Raw genomic sequence first — 24,933 nt, 5'->3', positions numbered from 1 at the left:
TGGCTTGGGGCCACCTGGCCCTTCTCTGGTTTGCCTCATCGTCTAAGCGAGGGACACCTTATGGAAGAAGGTTCTGCTTTCCAAATATCTGGGGTTTTGAGTGGCAAGAGAAGGCACGGGAGTCAGTTATGGGTAGGGTGTGGATCAAGTTGACTTCCTGGAGGAAAAGGAAGAGTTCGGGCTGGAGAAGCAAAACACCATGACGGTCAGCACGGTGGCCCTTTGCGGGTTGCGCTGGGTGGGCTGGTTTGACCACTGCCCCAAAGCCGGGAAGTTTGAAGATCCCGGGACTGAATTCCCGACACTCACTAGCACTAGCCTCGGGCTTAAAGCGGGACACTAGGGTCCGCCCTCGCCCTGCCTGCGGGGCGGGGCTGCACCTGCCGCTGGGTTTGTCGCTGCTGCGCACCTCGGCCAGGTAAACTGTCAGCTTCCGCGGGAGTCTCAGGTCTGAAAGCAGGTGGGTTGCAGTCGTGACTCAGACACGTGGGGGTGAGTAGAGGTCGTCGTTCCCGGAGCTGCTTCAATTTCAATGTTGAGGACCTGGGAGTACTTCGTTCCGGGGAGCCTTGGGGCCATAGTCCCTCAGGAAGTAGCTCTGAATCAAGCGGGTTTCCCCGGTCACCCCGGAAGCGCGAGAGCGCTGCGTCCAGTCCCCTTCTCTGGCCTTGCTCTTTTCTCTCTGCCCAACATAGTCAATAGCTTCCTCTCGACTTCAGTGCAAGCCTGCAGAGGCGGGCAAGCGGGGCGTAAGACCTCACCTTCGCTCCCACGAGCTTATCTCAAACCTGAGCAATTCTAGGACACCTGGGCAGACTGAGAGGTTGGCAGGGACTCAGGCTCGCGGGGACCCTAGCAGAACTTTCGCGTCCTTTGAGCGCCAGGGCTTGGTGCGCTCTCAGACTAACTGTCGGCGCGCTTCCGCAATCCGTGCGTGTCCCTATCTTCTGCACGCGTGCCTGATAGGTCGGCTTGCCTCACCTGTTGGGTTCCAGGAAACAGGTCGTGCGCCACCCACAGAAGATGAAGGGCAAGGTGTAGGAGCCTGGTGAACTGGGAGAATCGATCTCCTCGAGGTCTTTTATGCACACTCCTTCCTTTAAAAAAGATATTTGGGGACCCAACACACGCTAGGAACAGGGGCGGCGCAAGTCAAGAGTTGCGCTGGAGCAGCACCCAGGCCTCGAGATGCTGAGCAGCAAAAACAGACCTGCAAGTGGGGAGCGGGACGCCCCAGAACACTCACTCATCTGATAGCGCAAGGTGCTTCTAGAGTCTGTGCCTGCGGGAGAAGGGCTTTCCAGGAACCTCATGATATAAATGGAGGCAATGCTGAGTGATCCGAGGGTCTAGGCTGGGGTTTAAATTCCGAGGCCCTGGAGTGCCTCCAAAGGACTTCAGAGGCAGCTATCTGAAGCTATCTGGGTTTTTATGCAAGATTGTCCTGAGGCTGGGGTATGGGATAGAGCAGTGGTTCTCAACCTTCCTAACGCTACGACTCTTTAATGCAGTTTCTCATGTTGTGGTGACCCCCAACCAGAAAGTTATTTTCATTGCTACTTCATAACTGTAATTTTGCTCCTGTTAGGAACTGTAAATACCTGAATTTTTGAATAGTGTTTTTTAGGAGACCCCTGTGAAAGGGTCGATTGACACACATACCCCCAAGGGGTCTTGACTCTGCGGATTGAGAACCGCTGGGATACAGGGTGATAGATGTTAGCAGACAGGAAAAGAGGACAGTATTGACTCAAGACTCTGAGGGGCTGACAGGTTGTCTAGGTGCAGGAGCTCAAACATTCTGCCCGACTCAGGGGGCAAAGCTGTTTGAGGGCACTGTCCTCAGTACTGGGGCACCCATCTCTTCACTTCTGCCTGGGGACTCCTGAGCTTTGCTGCATCACGGTTTCTTGATTCACAGTATGGGGAACACAGAACCGCCTCTAGTGAGGTCAGCCAATTACTGTGGATGCGATGTTCAGGAGGCCTATGAGACGGCTTCGGGAAACAAATGGATCCACAAGTGTAGAGGAAGGGGATCTGTTCCCTTCAGCCTTTCCAGCCTTGAGCCCAAAGTGCATCATCACCCAGAGATCATGAATGCCAGGCCATGGGGGCTGAGAGTGGATCAGCTTGAGCAGGGCTGCATCATAGTCAGGTAAAGGGGCAAAAAAGCCTGCTTCTGTATTGACAGTGCTCCTGGGTGGCCTGAACCAGAGACAGGAAGGCCACAGGAGAGTCTCCAGGACTTACTCCTGTAGCTATAATTGTGAAGGGAGAGCCAGGAACTGGAGGAAAGCCTGTTCAAGTCTGTAAATACTACTACTGGGCTCCAAGGCTCAAATCAATCTAGGGGGTGGTGCGGTGGTGTGTGTGTGTGGGGGGGGAGTCATTGGTAGCAATAGGAGAAACCAGTTATCTTTTCCCCTGTCCCACGTTGGAATCAGGGGCTTGTGGCTCTTGTGTTTTGACACTTGAAAAAGGGCTCTGCCAACTGAAGGAAAGGCCATCCAGAGACAGCCCCCCACATTGAGATCCATCCCATCTGTAGACACCAAACCCCAACACTATTGCTGATGCCAAGATGTGCTCCCAGAAAGGAGCCTGGTATGGCTGTCCTCTGAGAGGCTCTACCAGCATCTGAGTAAGACAGATGCAGACACTCACAGACAAACATTGAACAGAGCCCAGGTACCCCAGTCGAAGAGTTATGAAAGAATGGTGTAGCAGAGGGGGATTGCAACCCTATAGGAAGAACAATATCAACTAACCAGACCACCCAGAGCTCCCAGGGACTAAACCACTAACCTGAGTACACATGGATGGGTCCCATGGCTCCAGCTACGTATGTAGCAGAGGATGGACGTATCTGGCATCAGCGGGAGCGGAGGCTCTTGGTCCTGCAGAGGCTCGATGCCCCAGCATAGGGGGATGCTAGAGCAGTGAGGCAGGAGTAGGTGAGTGGGTGGGGGAGCACTCTCATAGAGGCAAAGAGGAGGGAGGAGGGGATGGGGGGTTTGCAGAGGGGAGACTGGGAAGGGGGACAACATCTGAAATATAAATAAATAAAATAACTAAAAAAGAAAGGAAGGAAGGAAGGAAGGAAGGAAGGAAGGAAGAAAAAGGGCTTTGCTATCTCATACCAGCTCTAAGCTAATATCTGTGAGATACCACAGCCTTCACAGCTATTCACTCCTCCCAGTCTTTTGCTTGGGAGGTGGACAGGGTAAGGATCAGAGAAATACACTCTAGGTTTCATTGTTGGTCACCAGTTTCTGAGAGATCCCCTTTGCCACAGTACGTCAGAGGTGAGTCATGGATGGGGCTTTTTGTTGTTGTTGGTGGTGGTGGTGTGTGTGTGTGTGTGTCAGATAGGATAATTCCTCCTCTCTACTCACAAGAAAAAAAAAAAATATATATATATATATATATCTGTTACCAGGCACATGCCTTTAATCCCAGCATTCTAGAGACAGAGGCAGGTGGAGCTCTGAGTTCCAGGCCAGCCTGGTATACATAGACAGTTTCAGGTCAACCAAGTCTACATAGCAAGACCTTGTGTCAAAGAGGATGTGGGGGGGGGGTGGAATTTAGGAGGCATGCCTCCTGCCCAGCTTGTCTTCCTGGTGTATGTTAAGGATGACTCTGGCTGGGGATCACTCTAACCTCTGTCACTTGGAGTAACCACCTACACCCTTGCACAGGAACACATGTAGTGCTTAGGGACTAGGGCGCGCCCCCCCCCCCCCCCCCCCCCCCCGAGGAAGGGGCCTTCTTATTCAGAGTTACAGGAAGAACCAGGCAAGGCGGGGCAAAGACCGCCAACCACCCGCTCCGCCAGGGGAAGGGGTGGGTACCTGGGTGGGGTTTAGGTTTAGGAGAGGATGTGACTGCAAGGCCAGGAAACTAAGGGGGAAAGTTCTGACTAAAATACACATCAACAAAAGCTGGGTCCTCGCCCAAGCTTGGCGATGCATTGTGGGTAGCCACAATACTGTGGCTCCTCTCTGGGGCCCAGCTGAGGGAACAATTTGCTCCTAAGTGCATGCTACTGACCTCAATGGCCATCTCCCTTCTGGAGGAAGGATCCGGAACCAGGTGACTGTGCTTTCCCTATTGCTCTGAGTGATCCTGTGGCCTTGTGGTCTGCCCTTGGATGTAGGCTTGGCTGGGGAGAGGACCATGGTGCTGAGATGCATGGAGGCACAGTGGTGTGTGTGTGTGTGTGTGTGTGTGTGTGTGTGTGTGTGTGTGTGTGTGTGTGTGTTAGAGGGTCACTCATGTATGGGTGTACTTGTGGCCCCTGAGGTATTAGGAAGGAGCCTGTGAGGTGAGGTGTATGCAGCCCAAACCCTGTGGGAAAGGCAGTGCTATATAGAAGATACACGTGTGCACATTGGCAAAGGTGAATTCAGTGTGGCTGAGTGGGGGACAGAGAGGGGGTGTGCACGCACAGAATATGAAAGAGAAGGGAGCACAGGCGGGGGCACCTGCTGCTTCAGTGAGTCACATCCTGGAAGTTTAGTCTTGACTTCTGGCAGTCTCTGTGGCTGCCTTTGCAGGGGTCAAGGTCTTCTGAGCTGGAGGAGGTTGTGGGCTATGGCAGGATGTGCTCTAGAACCTGCTGGGCTAGGGTATGCACTTCTGATCACTCTGAGGGGTGAGCTGAGTAGCTTTGGTGGGTGGTTCTGCTTCCAGAATTGTAGTAGGACTCTCCTTCATCCTAAGGGGTTTCTAGAAGGATTTACCTTGCCGACCCTGACAGTAATGTCCCTCTTGCTGAGCTAGCTTCCAAGCCTGAGATTTCTGGCTGAGCATTCTCCAGTGCAGAACAAAGGGAAACAGAGTAAGAGACTCATTCTCATTAAAGCTTCTGGGGCCTTAGGTATAGGAGGGGCATCTGAGGCAGGCCAGGCCCAGGGTCTTGGGGCTTGACCCCATGTTCCTGCTGCCTATGTGTCTGTGCAACATGGAGGAGAGCAGGAACTCAATAAATGCTTGTTGCATAGAGAGTGAACTTGGGGCACCCAGGAAAGAGGGATTGCCTGGGGCCCTGGGCTGCTAAAGACAAGCTCCTAAGTGCTTCCTGCAGTCATGTTGCTACAGAGCTTTGCGAATTCTAGATGTGTATAATTACTGTGGGCTGAGATTGACCCAGGACTCTAGAAAGGAGTCATCTGTGTTTAGGGCTCCCAGAAGGGGTTCCCAAGGCTCTTCAGAGTGGCCTCTATACCAGCCTGGTCCCCATTTACCTCTCCTGGCCCAGATGGGTCTCAGGGTGTCCACGGGAGTGATGCGTTCATTCACATGTGCATGCGTGACTGCATCCAGAGCAAAATCTCACAGTTAGGTTTCACTTATGGCTCATATCCCTTTAATCCCCAGGTCCTGGCCAGGTGACAAGCACCCATGCACCCACCTGCATACAGCAGTCCATCCATTACAGGGGACAGGAATGAGGCTAATTGCTATCTCCTGAGGTCAGATCCTTCTTGGAGCATGTCTGCTGTGTGCCTGAGTGACCACAGTGGCCACAGGACAAGTGAAGGTGGTCCATGGGCCTGCCCCTTCCAAACTGTGTGAGGCAGAATCTGCTCTGGGCTTGTGAGCTCTAGGAGTTGACCTAGCACTCTGAGACTGGCCAAGGTTGCAAGGCAGCTATCTGGTGTGCAGCCAGTACTGCTGGTGGCTGACAGTTACTGGTTAACTCATCTTGTTCCTGTTTAACTTTTCCCCTGGGGATGGTGGCAGCCTCTGACCTCCAGTCCATCTGGCTGAATAGACAGAAAGGAGTCCTTCTCATCCTTCAGTGGACCCATCTGCTCGGTTAAGGAGCCACCGTGGTGCCAGGGGTGGAACCAGTGTTCAGCCTGCCGTGAAGAGGTCCTGGAAGAGCCATGGCAGGTAGGCAAGCCACAGAGGGCCAGGACAAAGTCTCCACCCCAATTTCTGCCTGTCAGGCTACCCCTGCGTTGTGCTCTCTGCTCAACTCTATGCTTGGATATGTGCCAGAGGTCAAAGCTGTCTGAACTCAGGGCAGTGATGAAAGCCTCTATTTCTCTCTTGCCCAAGGCTTCCAGATGAGGCATACAGGAATCAGTAAGCCAGGAATCTCAGTGGGGTTCTGGGATGTGAATGTTAAAGTGTACCAGTGTACCTCTCCAGACTCCTGCTAGGGTCACATTTTTACTTAAAGACGGGAAAATTTCAGCCTCAGAGAAGTGGGAGGGTGGTCTGCGGCCAGTGGAGGGGGTTCCTGGAAGCCTAGACTCTGGCTTGCCCTGTCTCTGTGGAAGAAGTTAGAACGCTATATGTATTCTTTCAACCTTTGATGCCCATAGTCCCTGGAGCTCTTCAGTAGAAGCCAGTCAGGCTGAGGGATGCAGGAGATGGCTCTACTCTGAAGGGCCTGCTGGATTCATGTCCAGCAGGGACAAACCAACAGATGGGTTCCTCTGGCTGGGCTGGCTCAGCTCAGATATGACTCTGGCCACTCCTCTTTCTGTTAATGTTCCCCCTGAGCACAAGGCTGTCACATGAGGACCAGCAGAACACAACTGCCCACTGCTGAGGGAAGAGTGCAAGCCCGGGCTCTGGCTTGTAGGATCCATGATGGATGTAGTGTGATCACTGACGCCACTTGCCCATTGCCTTTTTTTTTTTTTTTTTTTTACCTCTTGATCATAGAGCATCTGTGGATAGCATGGCAGTAGGCATCCCAACATGGCTGACCTGTTGTACTCTTTCTGCAGGTGTCTGTGACACAGCCCCTAATTTCCTTTCCCCATCTGAAGACCAGACCTTGGGACCTGCCCTTGGCAGTGCAGTTGCTTTGAATTGCACAGCTTGGGTGGTCTCTAGGCCCCAGTGCCTCCAGCCATCAGTGCAATGGCTAAAAGATGGTTTGACACTGGGCAATGGAAGCCACTTCAGCCTCCATCAGGACTTCTGGTAAGAGACTGAGGCATCCAGGATATACTGGTGTCCAGCCTTTCTGACCTACACCCTAAACTCTAATAACCTGGACAAGGGCTATATATTACCTATGCAAACCTGACATGGAATTTCCATGGCCACAGATAAGAGGGTTGACTTTGGGAACAGGTCTTAATTTATTCATGTATCTTGTAGACTGTCTGGGGATAGAATCCTAAGTCTTAAATGGTTCATTGACTGGCTAAGACTGTAACCAAAGGATCCCCATGACCCAGACCCAAATTCTGGCCACTTAGCTCAAATCTGCAATCTCTCCCTGGGTGAACCCCAGACAGGTGGGACTTGGGCATCTCCCAATGTTCTTGGTCCCCAGGTGAGGGTTTGGTCTGGTTTTCTCAGGGTCAGCACCAACTTCTCAGAGATTGTTTCCAGTGTTCTGGAGCTCAATTTGACCAATGCTGAGGACTATGGAACCTTCACCTGTTCTGTCTGGAATGTCAGCTCCCACTCCTTCACTCTTTGGCGAGCTGGTGAGGGGGTTCGAGGTGGTGGATAGCAAGGGTTTCCTGTAGTCCTAACATTAAAGGAATAGTGATTCTCCCTGTCTGCAGGCCCTGCTGGCCATGTGGCTGCAGTGCTGGCTTCCCTCCTTGTCCTGGTGGTTCTGCTGCTGGTGGCTCTGCTCTATGTTAAGTGTCGTCTGAACGTGCTGCTTTGGTACCAAGACACTTATGGAGAGGTGGAGATGAACGGTATGTGGGGTTCTGCAGGGTTTAGGGCACAGGATTTGGCCAGTGGCTTTGCTGCATGCCGGGTTCAGTCCTGGGTGGAGGGAGTTGTAGCTCTAGAGGGTTCTAGGTGTACAAAGGCGGTGGAATGGCAGTGTCTCAGAAGGGCACAGGACTGGGGTCAACCGAAGGAGACAGAGAAGTGCTGGGCATGGAGTAGGGGTGTCTCTAGAACTGGCCGTGCTGACTGGCTTTCTCTACAGATGGGAAGTTATACGATGCGTACGTGTCCTATAGCGACTGCCCAGAGGACCGCAAATTTGTAAATTTTATTCTGAAGCCTCAGTTGGAGCGGCGTCGGGGATACAAGCTCTTCCTGGAGGACCGCGACCTCTTGCCGCGCGCGGGTACCGCCCAAGTCCTGCCTCCTCATCCCTACTCTGTTCCCTGAACCCCGCCCTTGCCACTGGCCCCGCCTCTCATCCGTCTGCCCACGCCCTTGCCTACAGAGCCCTCTGCCGACCTTTTGGTGAACCTGAGTCGCTGTCGGCGTCTCATTGTGGTTCTTTCAGATGCCTTCCTGAGCCGGCCCTGGTGTAGCCAGAGCTTCCGGTGCGTCGGGCTATTGGCTTGGGGTGGGGGACCAGGAGGCCTATCCTGTCTCTCCTGACAGTCCGGTCTTCTCAGGGAGGGACTGTGCCGCCTGCTGGAGCTCACCCGCAGACCTATCTTCATCACCTTTGAGGGCCAGAGGCGTGAACCCATGCATCCTGCTCTCCATCTCCTGCGCCAGCACCGCCACCTTGTGACCCTGCTGCTTTGGAAGCCTGGCTCCGTGGTGCGATGGCTGGGGGCGGGAGGAAGGTTGTGAGTGGGTGCCTGGGGTGTTGGAGGGCTGGGGGACCTGCAAGTCAGCCACCAGCAGTGCTATTTGAGCCTGGGTGGCTAGAGGCTTCCAGTTTGTAGATCCCCATGTGTTTATACTGACGGTCCAAACCTGGCCCCCAGACACCTTCCTCTGATTTTTGGAAAGAGCTACAGCTGGCACTGCCACGGAAGGTGCAATACAGGCCCGTGGAGGGAGACCCTCAAACCCGACTTCAGGATGACAAAGATCCCATGCTAATCGTGAGAGGACGTACTGCCCAGGGCCGGGGCGTGGAGTCAGAGCTGGATCCAGACCCTGAGGGAGACCTGGGTATGCTCTCTGCAGATCAAGGGGTCAGACACAGCTCCAGCGTCCTGGAGAGGACCCAGGCTCGGAGGACTCTGGCATCAAAAGATCCTCCTAAGGAGGTTTGACCTCCACTGACAGTGGCCCTCACTACCTCTTACTGGGGAGGTGTTTTGCTCCTAGGCCTCTATGGGGGAACTTTTAGGGTTTTCTGGTGTCTTTGTGGCTGGTGGGTGAGCATAAAGTAGCCCCTTCTGGTCACAGATCCTAGTAGAAGACTGGCTGTGGATCTTGCAGCCTCAGGCCTTGTGGTATCCTGCAGGTGTCCGGGGACCTGTCTTTGGGGAGCCACCGACTCCACTGCATGAAAGCAGGGTCTCCATAGGAGAGGGCCATGACAGTGAGATGGATGTCTCTGACCTTGGCTCTCGAAACTACAGTGCACGGACAGACTTCTACTGCCTTGTGTCTGAGGATGATGTGTAGCCCGCATCCTAGCAGCCCAGATCATGGCGGCAGCTTCCAGGGTAGAGGCAGGCACCTCTTTTTCCTAGGACCACAACCCTTGCCTCTATCCCTGGGCCCCTCAGGAAAGGAGTGTCACAAAATAAAATCCTCTTGGTTCCTGCCTGGGCTTATTTCTCTCTGGGTGGTAACTGCTATAATCTCTTAATGCCTCATCATGAGACCCTGCCTCTTCCTTTTCATCCTCCCCAGCACGATGTTTCCCAGGCTGCTATCCCCTCAAACCTGCCTTCTATCCTCAGCTACCCCTGGCATATCCCTTGCTCCGATAGCTCCTAGTACCTCTCCTTGGTACTTGGAGTACGGCTGTCTCTAGTCCTCTCTCATCTGGACAGATCTTTCAGTAAGAAGCCACAGTTTATAACTTTACAAGGAATTGTTTCTGATACTCCTGGACTTCAATCCTTGGGCAGCCAATCTGATCCTCTGGCCAGGGCACCTCCTAGCACCAGCTCAGGGTGGACAGGGAGTATTGGGTGTGTTTATGGCATGGATATTGCTCAGGAAGTCCCCGGCTCTGCTGTGTTTATGCCTCAGATAGCAGTAAGGTTGGCTATCCCTTTTAATTTCTTCCCTGTCCTGACTGTCTTCTGCCTTGGGAGGCCTGTGTAGGCCTGGGGGTATATCTTCTGGGACAGGTAGGCATGTTTGGAGGCAATGTACACTTCAGGATCTACGGCCAGTCTTGGAAACACACGGAGCTGGGGATGTGTTCAAAACCACCTTTATTCCCAATGTTGCCGTCACAAAGCTGTCAGGCCACGGGCAGCCCCACCCTTGCCAGTGTGACTAATCACCACCCAGTACACCAGAGCAGCTCAAGCCCTACCCACTTCCCCTGCCCTGCAGAAGCCAATCATTTCCCAGTTGCAAGCGCCTGTTCTTTTCTGGTGGCTCTGGCCCCTCAAGGGTACACACAGGACTCCAGAGAGAGAGAGAGAGAGAGAGGTCCTGTGGCATCAGCTCCTCTTCTATGTGCTGGGGGACAGCAGGAGCTGAACCTATCTCTTGGAAGCTGGATCACTTCACCTCCAGGAGACTTCACCTATGGGCCAAGGAAGTCCTCTTTCCGGTAGCCTTTCTAAAGTGAAGAGAGGACAGGGGAGATTAGGACTGCCTTTGCCATCCCTGAGATCCTGCCTTCCCCATAATGTTCTGGGCATAGCCTGGGTCCCTTGCCTCTGTGTTCCAGGCTTGTGTCCCTCCCCTGGTGACCTGCATCCTGTACTGAGCCTCATGCCCTGAGACCCTGTTGGTGGGTTCTATAAAACATACCGCCCGGAAGTCACGGTGGAGCTTGCTGTACTGCCAGAGGTTGGCCAAGAGGCTGGAGGCTGCCCGGGAGGACTTCTCGCTGTCAGGGCTGTGGGCATTCCAAGAGGGTCAGGGTCAAGACTAGGAGGTAGAAGGGGTGCGGTATACCTTGGCCATGTTGCTGTGGGTTGGTTGGTCCTTACCTATCCCTCTTCTTTTTGATGAAGACCAGCTTTCGGAGGCCATCAAAGTAGAGCAGGTCCCGGGCAGCAATGGGACTGGCTACCACCAGGTTGTTGAGCACAGCTATGATGTTGACTAGTACCTCAGCTGGGGGACACTTCTCACCCACACTTCCAGGAAGCTTCTCAATTAGGTGGCTTACTACCTTTGTGGCTGATAAGAGGTTACGGTCAGTCTGCCATATTCCCTGCTGCCTTGGTGCCCAGAACCTCTGCCTCCCCTGGGGGCTAACACACACACCTGCCCACTCCATTTGACTCGCTAACCAGAAGCCAGCTCCTTGGGAGACATGGGCTGTGTACTGGACCAGGGACAGAACTCACACATCTCGTCCTTGTTCCTGGCATTCCGAGACAGGTTTCGGATGAGGCCAGTCAGTGAACGCAGCTGGTTGTGGTCAGCGGTGCGAACGCGGTCCAGCAAGGGGTTCAGGATGCGCTCCTGTTCCAGGGCCAGGCGGCTCAGCACACCTGCCCACTGCAGGGAAAGGCAGAGAACATGGTGAAGCCCAGAAGCACCCCAGCCAGCCCTAGACAGCCCTGTTCAGGATTGAGGCAGAATCACGTCTTCATTTCTTGCCTGCTACTTCTGCCAAGTCAGGACCTGATCAGGTAACCCTTCTGCTCGGAATGTCAGAACCCAAATCCATATGGTCCCATTCCTCAGGCCAAGCAAGGGTTTCATGACTCACTCTTAGGGATCCTTCCCCACAACAGACCATGAATTCCTAGGGCGTGGCTCTCCTCCATGAGCCCTAGTGCTTAGCATAAGACCAGGAGTGGGGCCTGTCAGCCTACTGACCCTGCGGTCACCCGCGGTGATATTCTGTAGTGCCCCTGCGGCCGCCTCCGTTGTATGCCGATTTAGTTCACAGCGCTGCAGCAGTCGGTTGTATAGCCCCACGATCTGGGGGCTCCACAGCCACTCGAGGCCCTTGGGATCCTTAGATACTTCGGCAAAGGTGAGTGCATCAGCTGTGAGAGGAAGCTGAGCAGGAGGGAACAGGAATCAGCCAGGACCAGGGGTACAACTGAGGTCAGAGCATCAGGCTGCCACTCCCTGTCCCTGGCCTCCCAGGTCTGGGCTCACCTCTCGCAGCCTCCGACTCTGTGGTGTAAAGCAGCCCACCATTTCACCAGGTGGTGCCCCGGCCATGTCCCTGCGGCCCCGGCCTTCAAGCCGCTGCAAGGCTGATGGTGGCATCTCATCGTACAGGCGGTAGGACAAATTCCTCAGCACACACACAGCATTTTCCACACTCTGCAGGGAAGGAGCAGAGGGTGATCAGAGTGGGCCGAAGCCCCTGGGCCCCCTTGGCTCACCAGCTGCCCCTCACCTTGTCCTCACACTTGCCCACGTCCAGGGCATGGTTGATGTAGGTGACCAGAGCATCCACTAGCCCATGGCACTCACGCATCTTCTGGCGAGTGGCCTGGGAGGCTGAGCTGAGGTTCCTGGGGATGGAGGCAGATCAGAGCTTCCCCAGAGATATCAACACAGTCCCCTCAGGGAGCCTGGAAGTGCCACCTCAGGGACCCTTTATCTGAAGCCCCTGTCCTGGAGACGAAATCATCAGGCACCGGTCTTTCCATTCTGAGTTGGCACTGGCCCCTGTGCCCTTCTGTTCCTAGACCTTACCAGACACTTCTGGCCCTGCCCTTCACATACCCATCCCCCAACTAACTCAAAGTTTAGGAAGGTGGATGTCAGGGCAAGGGACTTGATTCAGTGACTCATAAGGCTCCAGGGTGTCCTGCCCGTCCCATTCTTGCGTCTGCCCCTAAACTTTTCTCTGCTGTTTATGTCTCCCACGGGGCTTAGCTAACTTTTCTTGTCAATTAGATGGCAAATGAACATGCTTCTAGGAGTTTCCCTAATCCTGCTCTGGCACCTGGCTCCCTGCCCCCAGCATCTCCTGGCCCAGTGCCTCCACTTAGCACACCTGAGGAAGCCAGTAGCATTGTAGAAGATCTCTGCCTCAGAAGCATTCTGCTGGATGAGGGGGGGCCCACCTGCCCCTGACAGGGGGCTTAGCACCAGATCTGTGAGCTGCTCCAATGTATCTCGGGCAAGACGGTCCTTCAGGTGGTCACTGGAGGACAGGTTCCATAGGATCCCTGCACAAGATGGGGCCAAGGCTGGAGTCAGCTCCCTGGCTCCTGCTTCCTCTGAGGATGGTGCAGAGCAGGCTCTCCACAGCTGTTTACAAAGATTTCTTTTCTTTCTTTTTTTTTTTTTAAAGAAATGATGTGTGTGTCCATGCATGAGTATATCATAAGCACATGAGTACAGGTACCCGTGGAGTCCAGAAGAAAGCATCTGATCTCCTGGAGCTGGAGCTACATGCAGTTATGAGCTGTCTGGTGTAGGTGCTGGGAACAGAACTTGGGTCCTTTGGAAGAGCAGCGAACACTCTCATTCCCTGGGCCACCGTTTCAGCTCTTGACCCCACACTTTCTTGGAGCCTTACCTTACTTGTGACCTTTGTAGGCATGGGGCAGGAGCAGAGCAAGAAAGACAAGGGGTGGGGATTGGAAGGCTTAGGAGCAGAATCGAATGGAAAGGGAGAGCCTGGGCTCAATGTTGCTCGGTGGTGGACCACTTGCTTTGCTTGTGCACTTGAGTCCCATACCCAGAGCCACAGAAAAATAAGAATAAAAAGTCGCAAAAATAGTTTCGTGGGTGAGACACTTATAATCTAGGAATTTAGGGAGCTAAAAACAGAAGAATTTCCATGAGTTTGAGGCTATCCTGGGCTACACAGAGAAACCCTCTCTCATAAACAATTGACAGGCATAAGTTACATGCCTTTAACCCCAGCATTTGGGAAACACACGCAAGTAATTTCTGTGAATGTGAGGCCAGCCTGGTCTACATGAGTTCTAGGTCAGCCAGAGCTATATAGTGAGACCTTGTCTCAAAAAGCAAACAATACACATAACAGTGACAAACACTGACAACAATAAGAAGTTGAACTTGGCATGATGGCTCATGCCTCTAATCCCAACAACTCAGAAGGCCTATGTAGGATTGGTTACCATGAGTTCATGGCCAGAGTATGAGACATAGTGAGATGAAGGCCAGTTTGGTGTACAGGGTGGGACAATGAGAATGGGTTGGTTAAGAGCACAGGCTGCTCTTCCAGAGGACTTGGGTTCAATTCCCAGCACCTACATGATAGTTCACAATCATCTCTAACTCCAGTTCCAGGGGATCTGATGCCCTCTTCTGAACCCCATGGGCACAGGGCATGCATGTGGTGTACAGACATTCATGCAAGCAAAACATTGATATATATAAAATAAAATCAACAAATTGATATATATATATCAGGGGCTGGAGAAATGGCTGAGTGGAGCACTCGCTAGTCTTATAGGGGACATAGAATTGGTTCCCACTTCCAATATGGCTTTTAATAACCATCTGTAACTCTAGTTTCAGGGGATCCAATGCCCTCTTCTGACATCTCTGGGTACCAGGCATGTATACCGTAAACATACAAACATGCAGGCAAAAACTTCATATACATAAAATAAACAAATCTTTAAAAAAATAATAAAAGAAGCCAGGCATAGTGACACACTTTTAATCCCAGCACTCAGGAAACAGAGACAGGCAGATCTCTATGGGTTTAAGACTAGCTTGATCTACATAGTGAGTTTCAAGACAGCCAAGGCTATATAGTAAGTTCCTGTCTAGATAGATAGATAGATAGATAGATAGATAGATAGATAGATAGATAGATAGATAAATGGGCTGGCAAAATGACTCAGCAGGTAAAGCACAAGCCTGATTACCAGAGTTTGGTCCCCAGAACCCATAGTTGAAGGAGATGACTACCAGAGTTGTCCTCTGACCTCCACACGTACACTAGTTGAATACATGTTGAATACACATGTATACTAGTTGAATATCCACCAAGGGATAACAAAAAGGTAAGCGACAAGAGCAGCAAGAAACTTGAACAACAAGTCCCCCAAAGTGCAAGATGGGACAGAGAAGGCATAAGATAAAGACTGTTGAGGACAAAGGAGGAAGAGAGGGAAGTATGGTGAGAGAGGGGTGGGGACAGGACAGGGGGAGGGCCAAAGGAGGGGGACAGTATGGAGAGGAAGAGGCACAGAGGTACCTGTAACATTTTTGCGTAGCTCATCATCCTGCTCTCGAAGTGTCCGCAGCAGCTCAAAAATGCCATTCTCCTCGACCAACGCCAGCTTGTTGTCGACATTGTCATAGATGAGGTTGCGCATGGCACCTGTGGCATGGCGCTGCACCTCCTGGTTGGCGTGGTTGAAGAGCTTCACCAGCCTAGGCACTGCCTGAAGGCTGCGAGCCTGTGGTACATATACACAGATATATGTGGGCATATGCAGACTGTGAACATGAATGCAGACATATCCACAAGCATGGAACTATGCATATGTATGTCGGTAATTCAGGCGGTACAGGTGATATGCAAGTCTGGACAGAACGGATGCAAACATATTTTGGGGGTGCAGGTGTATGGATATGGTGACTATATATGCTACAGGAGTATACAGGACTGTGCATGTATATTGAGGTCTATGGAGATGATGCAGCATAGATATGCCACAGGTATGTGTATATGATGTATATGATGTATGTGTGTGTATGATGTATATGTATGTAGGTGTATATCGGTGATGCAGGTATATACACACAGGGCATTTCTGCCCTTTCTTTCCTGAGGATATAGAAGGGTGAGGTTTGCCCAGCCAGCCCAGTGATTAGCAAGCAGGGATAAGGACCATAGTTCAGGGAAGGTTAGGGGCTAGTGAGGATAGCCATCGGGGGCATCAGGGCCAGTGAGGCAGTCATCAAGAGATAGCAGGGGATGGTCCGTGGGATTTGTCACCTGCTTCTTGGCTGCTGCATCACTGTAGCACCTGTGCTGGATGTAAGCTGCTCCCAGCACCTGCAGGTTGGGGTCTGAGGCCATGAGGTACTTGACTGCTGAAGGCAGGTCCATGTCATCAAAGCTGTAAAACCAGGGGTTAGTCAGTGGCCAGGCAGACCATAAGTTTGGGCCAAACTGTGAGCTACAGTCCCCTCCCTGCTCCAAGCCCAGCTCCTCACCCACTGCTGAGCCTCTGCAGGGTTCGATGGCCTGTGTAGCTGTCCAACCCACGTACATCCGGCAGGTGGCCTGAATCAGCCAGGCTAAGACTGAGGCTGCGCACAGATGGGGCTCTGGCCACTGGCTCCAGGCCAGCACCTGACACTGACCCAGTACCCCCTCGGCTTCGGTGGCTGCTCTGAAATCTTTGCAGGGTTCGCATGGCAGGTGCACGGATGGTCCTGCTGGGTGGACCCTCAGTGGCCTCTGGCCAGTCCAGACCTGCTCGGCTAGAGCCGGAGCTAGCCTGGCGCTCATAAGCATAGGCCCTGTAGCTAGAGGCAGCTGCAGGCTCCAGTTGCTCCGATACCACGCTGTAACGGTCATCCAGGCCTCCTGGCCCCAGCCTCAGTGAGCGCAGGGATAATGTGTCATAGTCAGCTCTGCTGGCTGCCCCACCTCGCTCATGGAAGGACACTGGCCGGGTGGGCATAGGTGGAGTGGGCTGGGTACCCCCATATCCCACAGCTCCAAAGGCACTGCCCCCATTGTGGGCAGAACTCAGCCTCCGACTGCAGGTCAGATCCACGGCTGAGCGGGAGGACCAGGAGGCTGGGCTGTAGGCTGGCTTGGCGATGGGCCGGAAGGTCTATGGGAGGGGAGGGCACAGTGAAGGGGTATCTGGGGTTTACCTGACACCTTCCCCTTCTGATCCGGAGCTCCCAGCCTCCCCTGTAAAGCCTCCCCCTCACTGTGGACTGCAGAGCTGACTCTCTGACTCACCGAGGTCTTGTCTCCACTCATGCCCTGGGATCGGGAGCTGAAGCCAGTCTGCATAGTGTGGTACTGACCTCTGGGCATGCCTGTGGACAGAGACAGTGACAACCATGACACCATGACCAATAGAAAAGTGTTGGCTTTTTTTTTTTCCTTTTTTATGCCAGAAGTCTCTGATCACAACCCTGGGTGTAACATCAGACCCAGGGCAGGGTGGCTAATCCCTTGCCCATGATTCTGCCTTGGCTGCAGCTTGGCTTCATCCAGTCTGGTCTTGTAGGTCCTCTTTCCCTAGAACTCCAAACTGCTGTCTCTGTTCAAAGGAGTCCAGACAACTCACCCTGCTGACCTCTGGGCTGTCTGGAGAAGATGCCAGGGTCTCCATTGGCTGCCCAGTCCCTGCCAGAGCACAGCATTTGGCCCCTCCAGGGAGACAGCCCAACCTACCTCAACCCACCGTGACCCCCATTGAGCTCCTCTTGTGCCCAGACTGCATCTGTACTATAGTCACAAGGGAGTGACACTGTACAGGCCAAGGATGCAGTCTCTCTAGATCAGTCTGCTCAGAGCGGCAGTGGTAGAACCACCTGGTAGAGCCTGAGGCAGGCACCACACCTACACCATCCAGCTGCACATTAGCTGAGGAAAGGGTGACAGCCCAGCTCTATGGTCAGTGGACAGAAAGGTGGGGCAGGGGAGGGAGGGCTGGTCAGAAGTTTGGAATATGTGGATGGACGGTAGGGGAGAAGGGGGTGAAAGAGGATCACATGGGTGTATAGTAAAACAGGCAACTGGGGCTGGAGAGATGGCTCAGTGGTTAAGAGCACTGACTGCTCCCCAAGAGGTCCTGAGTTCAATTCCCAGCAACCACATGGTAGCTCACAATCATCTGTAATGGGATCCGATGCCCTCTTCTGGTGTGTCTGGTACATACATAAAATAACTAAATCTTTAAAAAACAAAATAAACAAAAACCCAGGCAACTGAATGAACACAGAGAGAATGGTATAGGGTAGAGAGGCAGAGGTGAGGCCACACAGGAAACATCATCCCAAGAGTTGATGGTGACAGTGGGCAGGCCTTGGGTGGACTCAGCCTTTGCCAAGGCTCCTCTGGTTTTGGGAAGAGCTCCTTGAGCGGAGGTCAGTATCAGAGCACTACAGAGGTCAGTATCGGTATGGGGAAGGGGCCTTCCTTTGCTCCTTTCAGTTCGGCTCAGGGGGTGGACATGAATATTCTCCAGACCCACCCAGGTTAATGAGGCTTCTGGGCAGGGGCTGTTAACCCTTTGACGCTAGTGAAGGCCAGCCTAGGGGGCACACCCCAGCCTGGGGACCTTACGCCCACCCCCAAATTACTATCCTCCTCCTCCTAATTGGCAGGGTAGCCAGGTGATAATTAACCCCTCCCTGTACCCTCTCCCACCCCATGACCCCTGGGCATCAACTTGGCTCCAGTAAGACTTAGGCTCAGAAAGATTTTAGGCAGCAATCCAGTTCCTGACCTTCCCTTCTGCCAGTCAACCCTCTCCTTCTGGCCAGCCATCATGGGCCCACTGTGAACTGAGGTCTGGACCTCCGAACAGAGGTTCATTGTACTGTGTAAATTTAATTCCTGCTGTTGTCGCCTGGCAGGTATGGAAATGATGTTTCTGGAGTGACTGCCTTGAACCCAGCATGTCTGAGTGACCCTCTAACAGACACACACACACACACACACACACACACACACACACACACTGCCCCTGAGGAGTACCTTGTGGGCTATTCTCATGAAGTGTATCTGGGTCACTCCTGGTAGGCCCAGTTCTGCAATTCCTCAGGGAGCCCCTGCTCCAGACAGAGCTGGGCTCTATCCAGGATCACCCCTCTCTCACATGCTACTATTAGACTCACTCCCATTTGGTTAGGAGGCACTCTGGCTTCTCTGAGACCTCAAGTATGCCTGTGTTCTGTGGTGCTGGGAGAGAATGTGTCCGGGAGTTTGCCGACAGGTGGGCCTGGCTGCCTCCCGAGTCTTTCCAAGTAAAGTGAGTAGGCCCAGCCCCGGGACCCCTGTCCTGGCTGGGGAAGGAGGGATGCCCCACCCAGGCTGTTCCCTATGCCTGCTGGGGCGGGGCAGTGACTCAGAGCAGGCCTCTGTAAGGTGAGTCAAAGCCTGAACCCCGAGCTTGTACGGCTTCTGTCCCTGGCACGATCACTCCTGCCCTAGGCACCTCTACCGGCCACTGTCACCACTACCAACTTCATCACCCTCTGTCGCCTACCATACCCAAAGTTGGCCTACCTCTGGCGCTCTCCGCGGAGCCATCAAGCTCAGCAGACCCATTGTGCCGCGACTGCTGGCCCAGCTGCAGGAGGCGGGCTCGGACTTGCTCCTGGACTCTGGCAGCTCGAAGCCGATCAGCCTCCGGCCCCTCAGCACCCCGGCGATCCAGCTGTAGGTCGGAGGGCAGCGCCAGGGAGCAAACCCCAGCCTCAGGCTGCAGGGCAGACAGCAGGAAGTTACCTTCCTGCATAGTGACAGGGGCGACTAGCCAGCCCACCTGTCCTGGGCCTCTCCCTGGTCTTGTCCCTCGAGGCCCGGTTCCAGAGTCTCTTCCTGGCTGGCTCTCTTAGACAGACGCCCGCCGCCCAGCCCAGAGCTTGGCTGGGGGCGGGGACACCTGGGCCAGGTGGGAGGGAGGGGCCTCTGCCTGCTTAAGGTGGAATTTGGGCGGAAGAACTGGCCCTGCGTGTCCTCAAGTCGCCTGGCCTTCCCTTTTCTCCTATCCCAGGACAGGGCCACAGGGACGTGGGTTCTACTTGCTCTCAGTCTTCCAAGCCCAGACCAAACCCCATGGGTGCCAGCGTTCTTAGTATGAGAGTAGGGCAGGGAGCCTGTGGGGGCCTGTCACTACAAGCCGTATGAGAAGGAATGTCCCAGCCTGGGGGTTGGGAGCTCTAGAGCATCAAAGACCAAGCAGCCTCCAAGACAGCTGGACCCAGGCTTGGTGTGGTCCCAGCAAGGTTGGCATTCTGAGACAGTTTCAGGTTTATAGAGTCTGGGTAGAGGATAAAAACTTGAGCGCTGAAGTCTTAGGGTCAAAAGCAGCTCCATGATGGCCCTAAACCTGGGCCTGTCAACTCAGTAAGAGAGCCCAGTGAGGTAGACATGTCCACCCCCTGACCTGTAAACCTAGAAACTCACCCCAGACTCTACCTGTACAGAGGCTTCAGAAGGGCTGCTTGGTTGGCCCTCTCTGGCACCTCTCCCCAGCTTCTGCCCCCCAGGCCTGGGGTGGGAGGCCCGTTCCCAACATATGAGTCAGGGCAGGCAGGCTGGGCCGCCCCAGGGGGTTGACTCAGAGGGGCCTAGGCTCATGTCAGCACCTGCCAGGCTGGGGGGCCAGGAGGTTTGTGGGGAGAGCTGGGCTAGAGAAAGTGGGAGTGTTGGAAGTGAGGGGTACCAAAGCTTGTTCCTAGAAGGTCTCCCAAGCACCCCTGTTAGGAGGACTAGCATGATATGAGTTAGGTCTGCCATCTAGGTAGATTGGGAAGGTTAAAAGACAAAACTAGGGAAATTGGCATATGGGGACAAGTTGCCACATGTGCTGGGGACTTCCCTTAAGCATTCCTGGGTCTCTACCCTTAGGCCGTACCTCTTTCTAGAACCTAGTCCCTAGGCTCAGCCTGAGCTCTCCGTCCCACACCAGGCCCTTTAAGAGTCCTGGTCTCTCTCTCTCTCTCTCTCTCTCTCTCTCTCTCTCTCTCTCTCTCTCTCTTTTTTTGGTTTTTTCGAGACAGGGTTTCTCTGTGTATCCCTGGCTGTCCTGGACCTCACTCTGTAGACCAGGCTGGCCTCGAACTCAGAAATCCACCTGCCTCTGCCTCCCAGGTGCTGGGATTAAAGTCGTGCGCTACCACTGCCCAGCGAGTCCTGGTCTCTTAAAGACATTAACAGAGGGTGACTAGGTGCAGAATCCTGGAAACGAGGAGTGTTCGGACAAAGAGCATCAGGGACAAGATCAGGGTGAGTAGGAAGGGCTGGAGGATGGGAGTCAGAGGTCAGAGGTTGCTGGGGAGAGAGCACAGAGGGTGAAGCCCTCCACCCCTAGGATAGAGTCTGACTTGGGTTTACTGGTCGTCGGTGGAGGCAGGGACTTGGCAGCCTACCTTGCTGCTGGTCTGGATCCCACTGGCCCCCTGGCTCATTCTGGAGGTCACTGCTGTATGACAAGTCCTCCTGGGCTCCATCCGGGTCCGAGATCCTGTGGTGGGCTCCATCAGGACCCAGCTCCTGTGGGCAACAGCCTCTGTTTGGAGATGGTACTGTGGGGGCACCCAAGGGTGGGGTGGGAATGTTGCACACCCATCTCATCAGACCGGTTGCTTCCCTGGGAGACGTGTTTCGTGTGGAAAAATCCTGGGAGACAAGTTTGTGCGGCGCCGTGCGGCCTGGAGGCACACGCCTGGTCTGAAGAGGCCCGCCCTGCATGCGCTAGGTCCACCCAGAGCCCTGCAGCAGCCAGGTTTAGGAGTAGAGGGGGGCAAAGGGTTCCAGGAGAGTGCAAAGTGGAGGCCCATAATTACACAGGGCTGCCAGGGGCTCAGGTGTGGTTGTAGCCAGGTAAGGAGGCACCTGGTGGGCATGAGGACATAGCTTTCATGGCACCTGGATGGAAGGCCAGAGTCAGCTTTAGGGGTAGGCTTGGCAGAGGGCTGTGGGTGCCACAGCTGTGACCAGCCTCCATAAGGACATGGGGACCTAGAGCTGTATCTACTTCTCACGTCAGGCCACAGGCCACCACCTCTGAGACCTGGCACCCCTAAGAAGCCTGGAATCTGGGCACTTCCTTTAATGGCTATATGGCTTTGGGGTCGGTTAATCCTCATTGAGTCTGTTCTGTGGCTCTCCACCCCACGTTTGGATCTGTGGCTGACCCCTGTGACCAGTGTCCCTTCAACTTCTGTGTCTCTCTGTCTTCTTGGAGGAGGATGGGAAGGGTGCAGCGGGGGTTTCCAGGAGGAGGTGAAGAATGCTTACTCAAGGAACTGAGAGACAGATGGTTGAACCTCTGAGGTAATCAAGCCTGGAACCTGGAACTCAGGATCACAAAGAGTGAGTAAAGCTGTTGATGGGCTGCCATCCTCTCTCCCACCCTCCCAGTGGCTTCACCTCCTGGAGAGGAGAGGAGAGGAGAGGAGAGGAGAGGAGAGGAGAGGAGAGGAGAGGAGAGGAGAGGAGAGGAGAGGAGAGGAGTGTAAATTAGGGGTGGGGGGACTTGAGGGTTTCTCAGTTAAGGAGGAGTGGGAGAATTCTGCTTGTGGGCAGCAGTTGAGGAAAGAGCTGGGGAGGGGCACAGAGGGGGAGCCTCTGGGCTGGGAGCCTGTGGATAGTACAAGGGTGAGGGATGGGCTTACTAAGGAGTGGAAGCTGAACACCTAGGAGGAGAGTGTTAGGATATTAACAACAGAGTCTCTCAGACGCAGATGTCATGAGTATGCCAGGGCACAGACAGGTTAAGGAGGTTCCTGGTGGTCATGAAGCCTGAGGGGCAGGGTGATGTCAGCACCACTTTGGTGTGAGTTGATGAACTGGCTGGGCCAGAGACCTTTAGTGTACATTTTTATATCGGTGATGTCCAGAAGTCTGAGAGTCATCATGTTTGCCCAAAGGCCACCTCTTTCTCAAAGCCTACTCAGACTTGTTCCATGGGAGTCGCTTCATACCTGTTCCCTGGCCTTGCAGCCCCTACCCCATCCTGGGCCCATGGGTGTGCTGGTTTCACTATCACTACCCATGTTCCAATCTCAGACTTACACCCCGGGGGTGGAAGGTAGCTGAGGAGTGCCAGTCCAGGTCACCAACACATGTGGGAGCATGTCTACCTGCCCATCAGTCCATCCATATTAATCCATTCACTGGACAAGGTCACTGGACGGAGGCTCACCCAGAACTTCTCCATGAGCATTCCCTCCCAGACACTGCAGCAAGGAGAGCAAGGTGGGGTAATGGCCAGTTTGTAGCAGAGAGACGGAAACAGAGCTAAGCACCAAAGAGTAACTTGTGCTTGTGTGCATGTGCAAGTGTGTGCATGCATGCATACGTACGTTCGTTCGTGTTAGCCTTTGTAGAGAAGGAATTAGGAGGGGAAAGACAGGAGTAGCAGCCTACAGCAGGTCTGGTGATGGGAAGCATTGCCCCAAGGCAGTGAGTTATCCCTAGAGTGTGGCTAATGCTGACCCCAGAAGGATGATGTACCAGACAGGTTGATGAGTGCTTTATTCATACGCTGCCCTTAATCCTCATAGGGACTCCAGGAGGGTGGAGCTATGACTACCTCCATTTATAGATGGTGAAACTGAGGCTCTGTACGGCTAAATGAGTTTCCATAAATTACATAAATGTAAAGAGAGCCAGAATCTCTGTCTCTCTGTCTCTGCATCTCTCTCTCCCCCACCCCCACCCCCTCTGCCAGGGTTTCTCTGTGTAGCTCTCTGGCCTAAACCTCTCTATGTAGACTAGGCTGGCTTTGATCTCACAGAAATCTGCCTGCCTCTGCTTCCTGAGTGCTAGGAATACAGACATGGTGCATCGCCTGCAGCGTCTAGAGACATTTCTAACACTGCATGGTGTCAGAGCAGGGGTGATGGTGAGTGTTTCTTGCTGGCAGAATGTGAGCCTTGGTAGAGTTGTTAATGTCATCTCTAGGTCTGGGCCACTGCCTAGACACTTCCTCCAAGGGACTATGTGTTTCTCTTAGTGGTGGGGTGTCAGTCTGTTCTGAAGACTGCTTCTTTGGTCCTGTGAGTCTCCTCCTGATGCTACTGTCTCCATGGAGCCCTTGGCTAGCCTGGGTGTGCACCTGAGGCTCTCCTTTGTTTTTGCTTTTTGAGACAGTATCTCTTTACATGCCCTGGCTGTCCTGGAACTCACTATGTAGCGCTAGCTGTCCTGGCAACTTGCTCTGTAGACCAGGCTGTCCTTGAACTCACAGAGACTGGCCTGCCTCTGCCTTCCGAGTGCTGGGACTAAAGGCACCTGGCTCTTTTGTTTTATCAGGTATTTTTCCCCCTTTGGCTTCTCTATTCCTGCTTTGTCAGATACTGTCTTTTCATGGGCCATGTTTGTCATCCTTTCCTATATTTGAGGCAGAGTCTCATTATATAGTTCTGGCTGGCTATAACTCACTCTGTAGACCATTTGGCCTCTAGCTTTTGCCATCCCCCTGCCTCAGCCTCCTGAATCCTCGGATGACAGCCGTGTGCCATCATGTCTGACTGTCTTATCTGTGTTATTTAGCATTTCATTATGTACACCTTAAAAAATAATTTTGAGTGAGTTTTTGTATGTGAAGTGCTCTGTCTTTAAGCTAGATCCAAAATGCTAAGATGACTTTTATTTCTGCAAATATTTTATTTCACTTTTTAAATTTTTCCTGCCTAAGTGTGTTGGGTTGTATCTCATTAATATGGAGATTTGTCTTGAGGCTCTGTGGCCTGTGGTCACACCCTTTACCTGTGGAGGGGCTAGTGGGTGTTGTCCTAAGTGACTGGAGGACCCTCCTCTATGGAGGGAGCCTGGAGACTGGGAGCGTGGCGAAATTCATGCCATCTCTTAGGATCACCTGGGGTCTCTGGTGATTTCTAGCCAGCGCTCGACCAGAAACCATGCTCCCCTTCACAGTCCTACATAAGTGCTGTCAACAATTTGTTTTCATTGTTCTCATCATCAATTTTCTAAATTTCCTTCAAATATCTGCTTGTTCTCCCTGCCCTCAGACGACAAGGAAGGCCTCTGCAGACTTGCTTGCCCTGCCCACTACAAATTACAAATGCAGTACCATTCAGAAGCACTAATTTCTTTTTTTGGCCTTACTCATTATAGCACCTGCCATCAACTGACACTGATGTCAGACATTGCACTAGTGTGACTCTTGGGTGCTGCCCCAGTACTGTGCTAGCATTTAAGTCTGGCCCTCTGGCTGGTGCTCACTGAGAACTCCTTAACATACCAGGGTGAGATGGCATACACTTTGATTCCAGCACTGGGAGGTAGAGGCAGGAGGTTCTCTGTAAGTTCAAAAGCAGTCTTGTCTACATAGTGAGAACCAAGATGGGGAGAGAGGGGGTGGGGTGGGGCATATGCAGAGACAGAAAAAGAGAGAGAGAGAGAGAGAGAGAGAGAGAGAGAGAGAGAGAGAGATGATTCTGGCTTGTGAATGTGAATTTATGGTG

General features: G+C 53.3%; 2 protein-coding genes and 1 long non-coding RNA gene across 6 annotated transcripts; 1 reads left to right on the top strand and 2 right to left on the bottom strand.

Moving 5' to 3' along the window:
- Window positions 1–253: 253 nt before the first annotated feature.
- Sigirr (single Ig and TIR domain containing) lies at window positions 254–9,471 on the top strand. 4 transcript variants are annotated; one of them, XM_076913201.1, is made up of 10 exons: window positions 254–418; window positions 5,752–5,904; window positions 6,753–6,951; window positions 7,336–7,466; window positions 7,548–7,688; window positions 7,928–8,071; window positions 8,174–8,276; window positions 8,352–8,502; window positions 8,673–8,862; window positions 9,161–9,471. In XM_076913201.1, the coding sequence occupies exons 2-10, from the start codon at window positions 5,898–5,900 to the stop codon at window positions 9,322–9,324; spliced, it is 1,230 nt and encodes a 409-aa protein (XP_076769316.1). In that variant the 5' UTR covers window positions 254–418; window positions 5,752–5,897; the 3' UTR covers window positions 9,325–9,471. The 4 variants fall into 4 exon arrangements, with proteins under 4 accessions (XP_076769316.1, XP_034367051.1, XP_034367050.1 ...); XM_034511160.2 differs by having other exon boundaries at window positions 254–460; XM_034511159.2 differs by having other exon boundaries at window positions 254–492.
- Window positions 454–5,316, bottom strand: LOC143434474 (uncharacterized). The gene is made up of 3 exons (XR_013103951.1): window positions 5,253–5,316; window positions 2,809–2,934; window positions 454–726 (listed from the first exon to the last, which is right to left on the bottom strand). It is a non-coding gene; the product is annotated as an uncharacterized LOC143434474 (long non-coding RNA).
- A 600-nt stretch (window positions 9,472–10,071) lies between the features above and the next one.
- Pkp3 (plakophilin 3) lies at window positions 10,072–21,047 on the bottom strand. Its single transcript, XM_034485660.2, has 14 exons — window positions 20,869–21,047; window positions 19,001–19,196; window positions 16,721–16,800; window positions 15,958–16,586; window positions 15,737–15,860; window positions 14,990–15,194; window positions 12,803–12,977; window positions 12,197–12,314; window positions 11,950–12,120; window positions 11,662–11,847; window positions 11,184–11,337; window positions 10,821–11,013; window positions 10,639–10,726; window positions 10,072–10,444 (listed from the first exon to the last, which is right to left on the bottom strand). Exons 1-14 carry the CDS (start codon window positions 20,977–20,979, stop codon window positions 10,409–10,411), a joined length of 2,466 nt encoding a protein of 821 aa, XP_034341551.2. The 5' UTR covers window positions 20,980–21,047; the 3' UTR covers window positions 10,072–10,408.
- Window positions 21,048–24,933: the final 3,886 nt, after the last annotated feature.

This window comes from Arvicanthis niloticus, chromosome 1 (assembly GCF_011762505.2).
Source record: "Arvicanthis niloticus isolate mArvNil1 chromosome 1, mArvNil1.pat.X, whole genome shotgun sequence".
Classification (NCBI taxonomy): Eukaryota; Metazoa; Chordata; class Mammalia; order Rodentia; family Muridae; genus Arvicanthis; species Arvicanthis niloticus.
This window is presented reverse-complemented; position numbering and strand designations above follow the sequence as displayed.

Coding starts and splice junctions, on each gene's coding strand:
- Sigirr (XM_076913201.1), top strand. Junction 8,277..8,351: donor TGGTGTAGCCAGAGCTTCCG/GTGCGTCGGGCT, acceptor CGGTCTTCTCAG/GGAGGGACTGTGCCGCCTGC. Junction 8,863..9,160: donor AGACCCTGAGGGAGACCTGG/GTATGCTCTCTG, acceptor GGTATCCTGCAG/GTGTCCGGGGACCTGTCTTT.
- Pkp3 (XM_034485660.2), bottom strand. CDS start 20,979: ATGGAGCCCACCACAGGATCTCGGACCCGGATGGAGCCCAGGAGGACT. Junction 19,197..20,868: donor GGATCCAGACCAGCAGCAAG/GTAGGCTGCCAA, acceptor TCTGCCCTGCAG/CCTGAGGCTGGGGTTTGCTC. Junction 10,727..10,820: donor ATCAAAAAGAAGAGGGATAG/GTAAGGACCAAC, acceptor GAATGCCCACAG/CCCTGACAGCGAGAAGTCCT.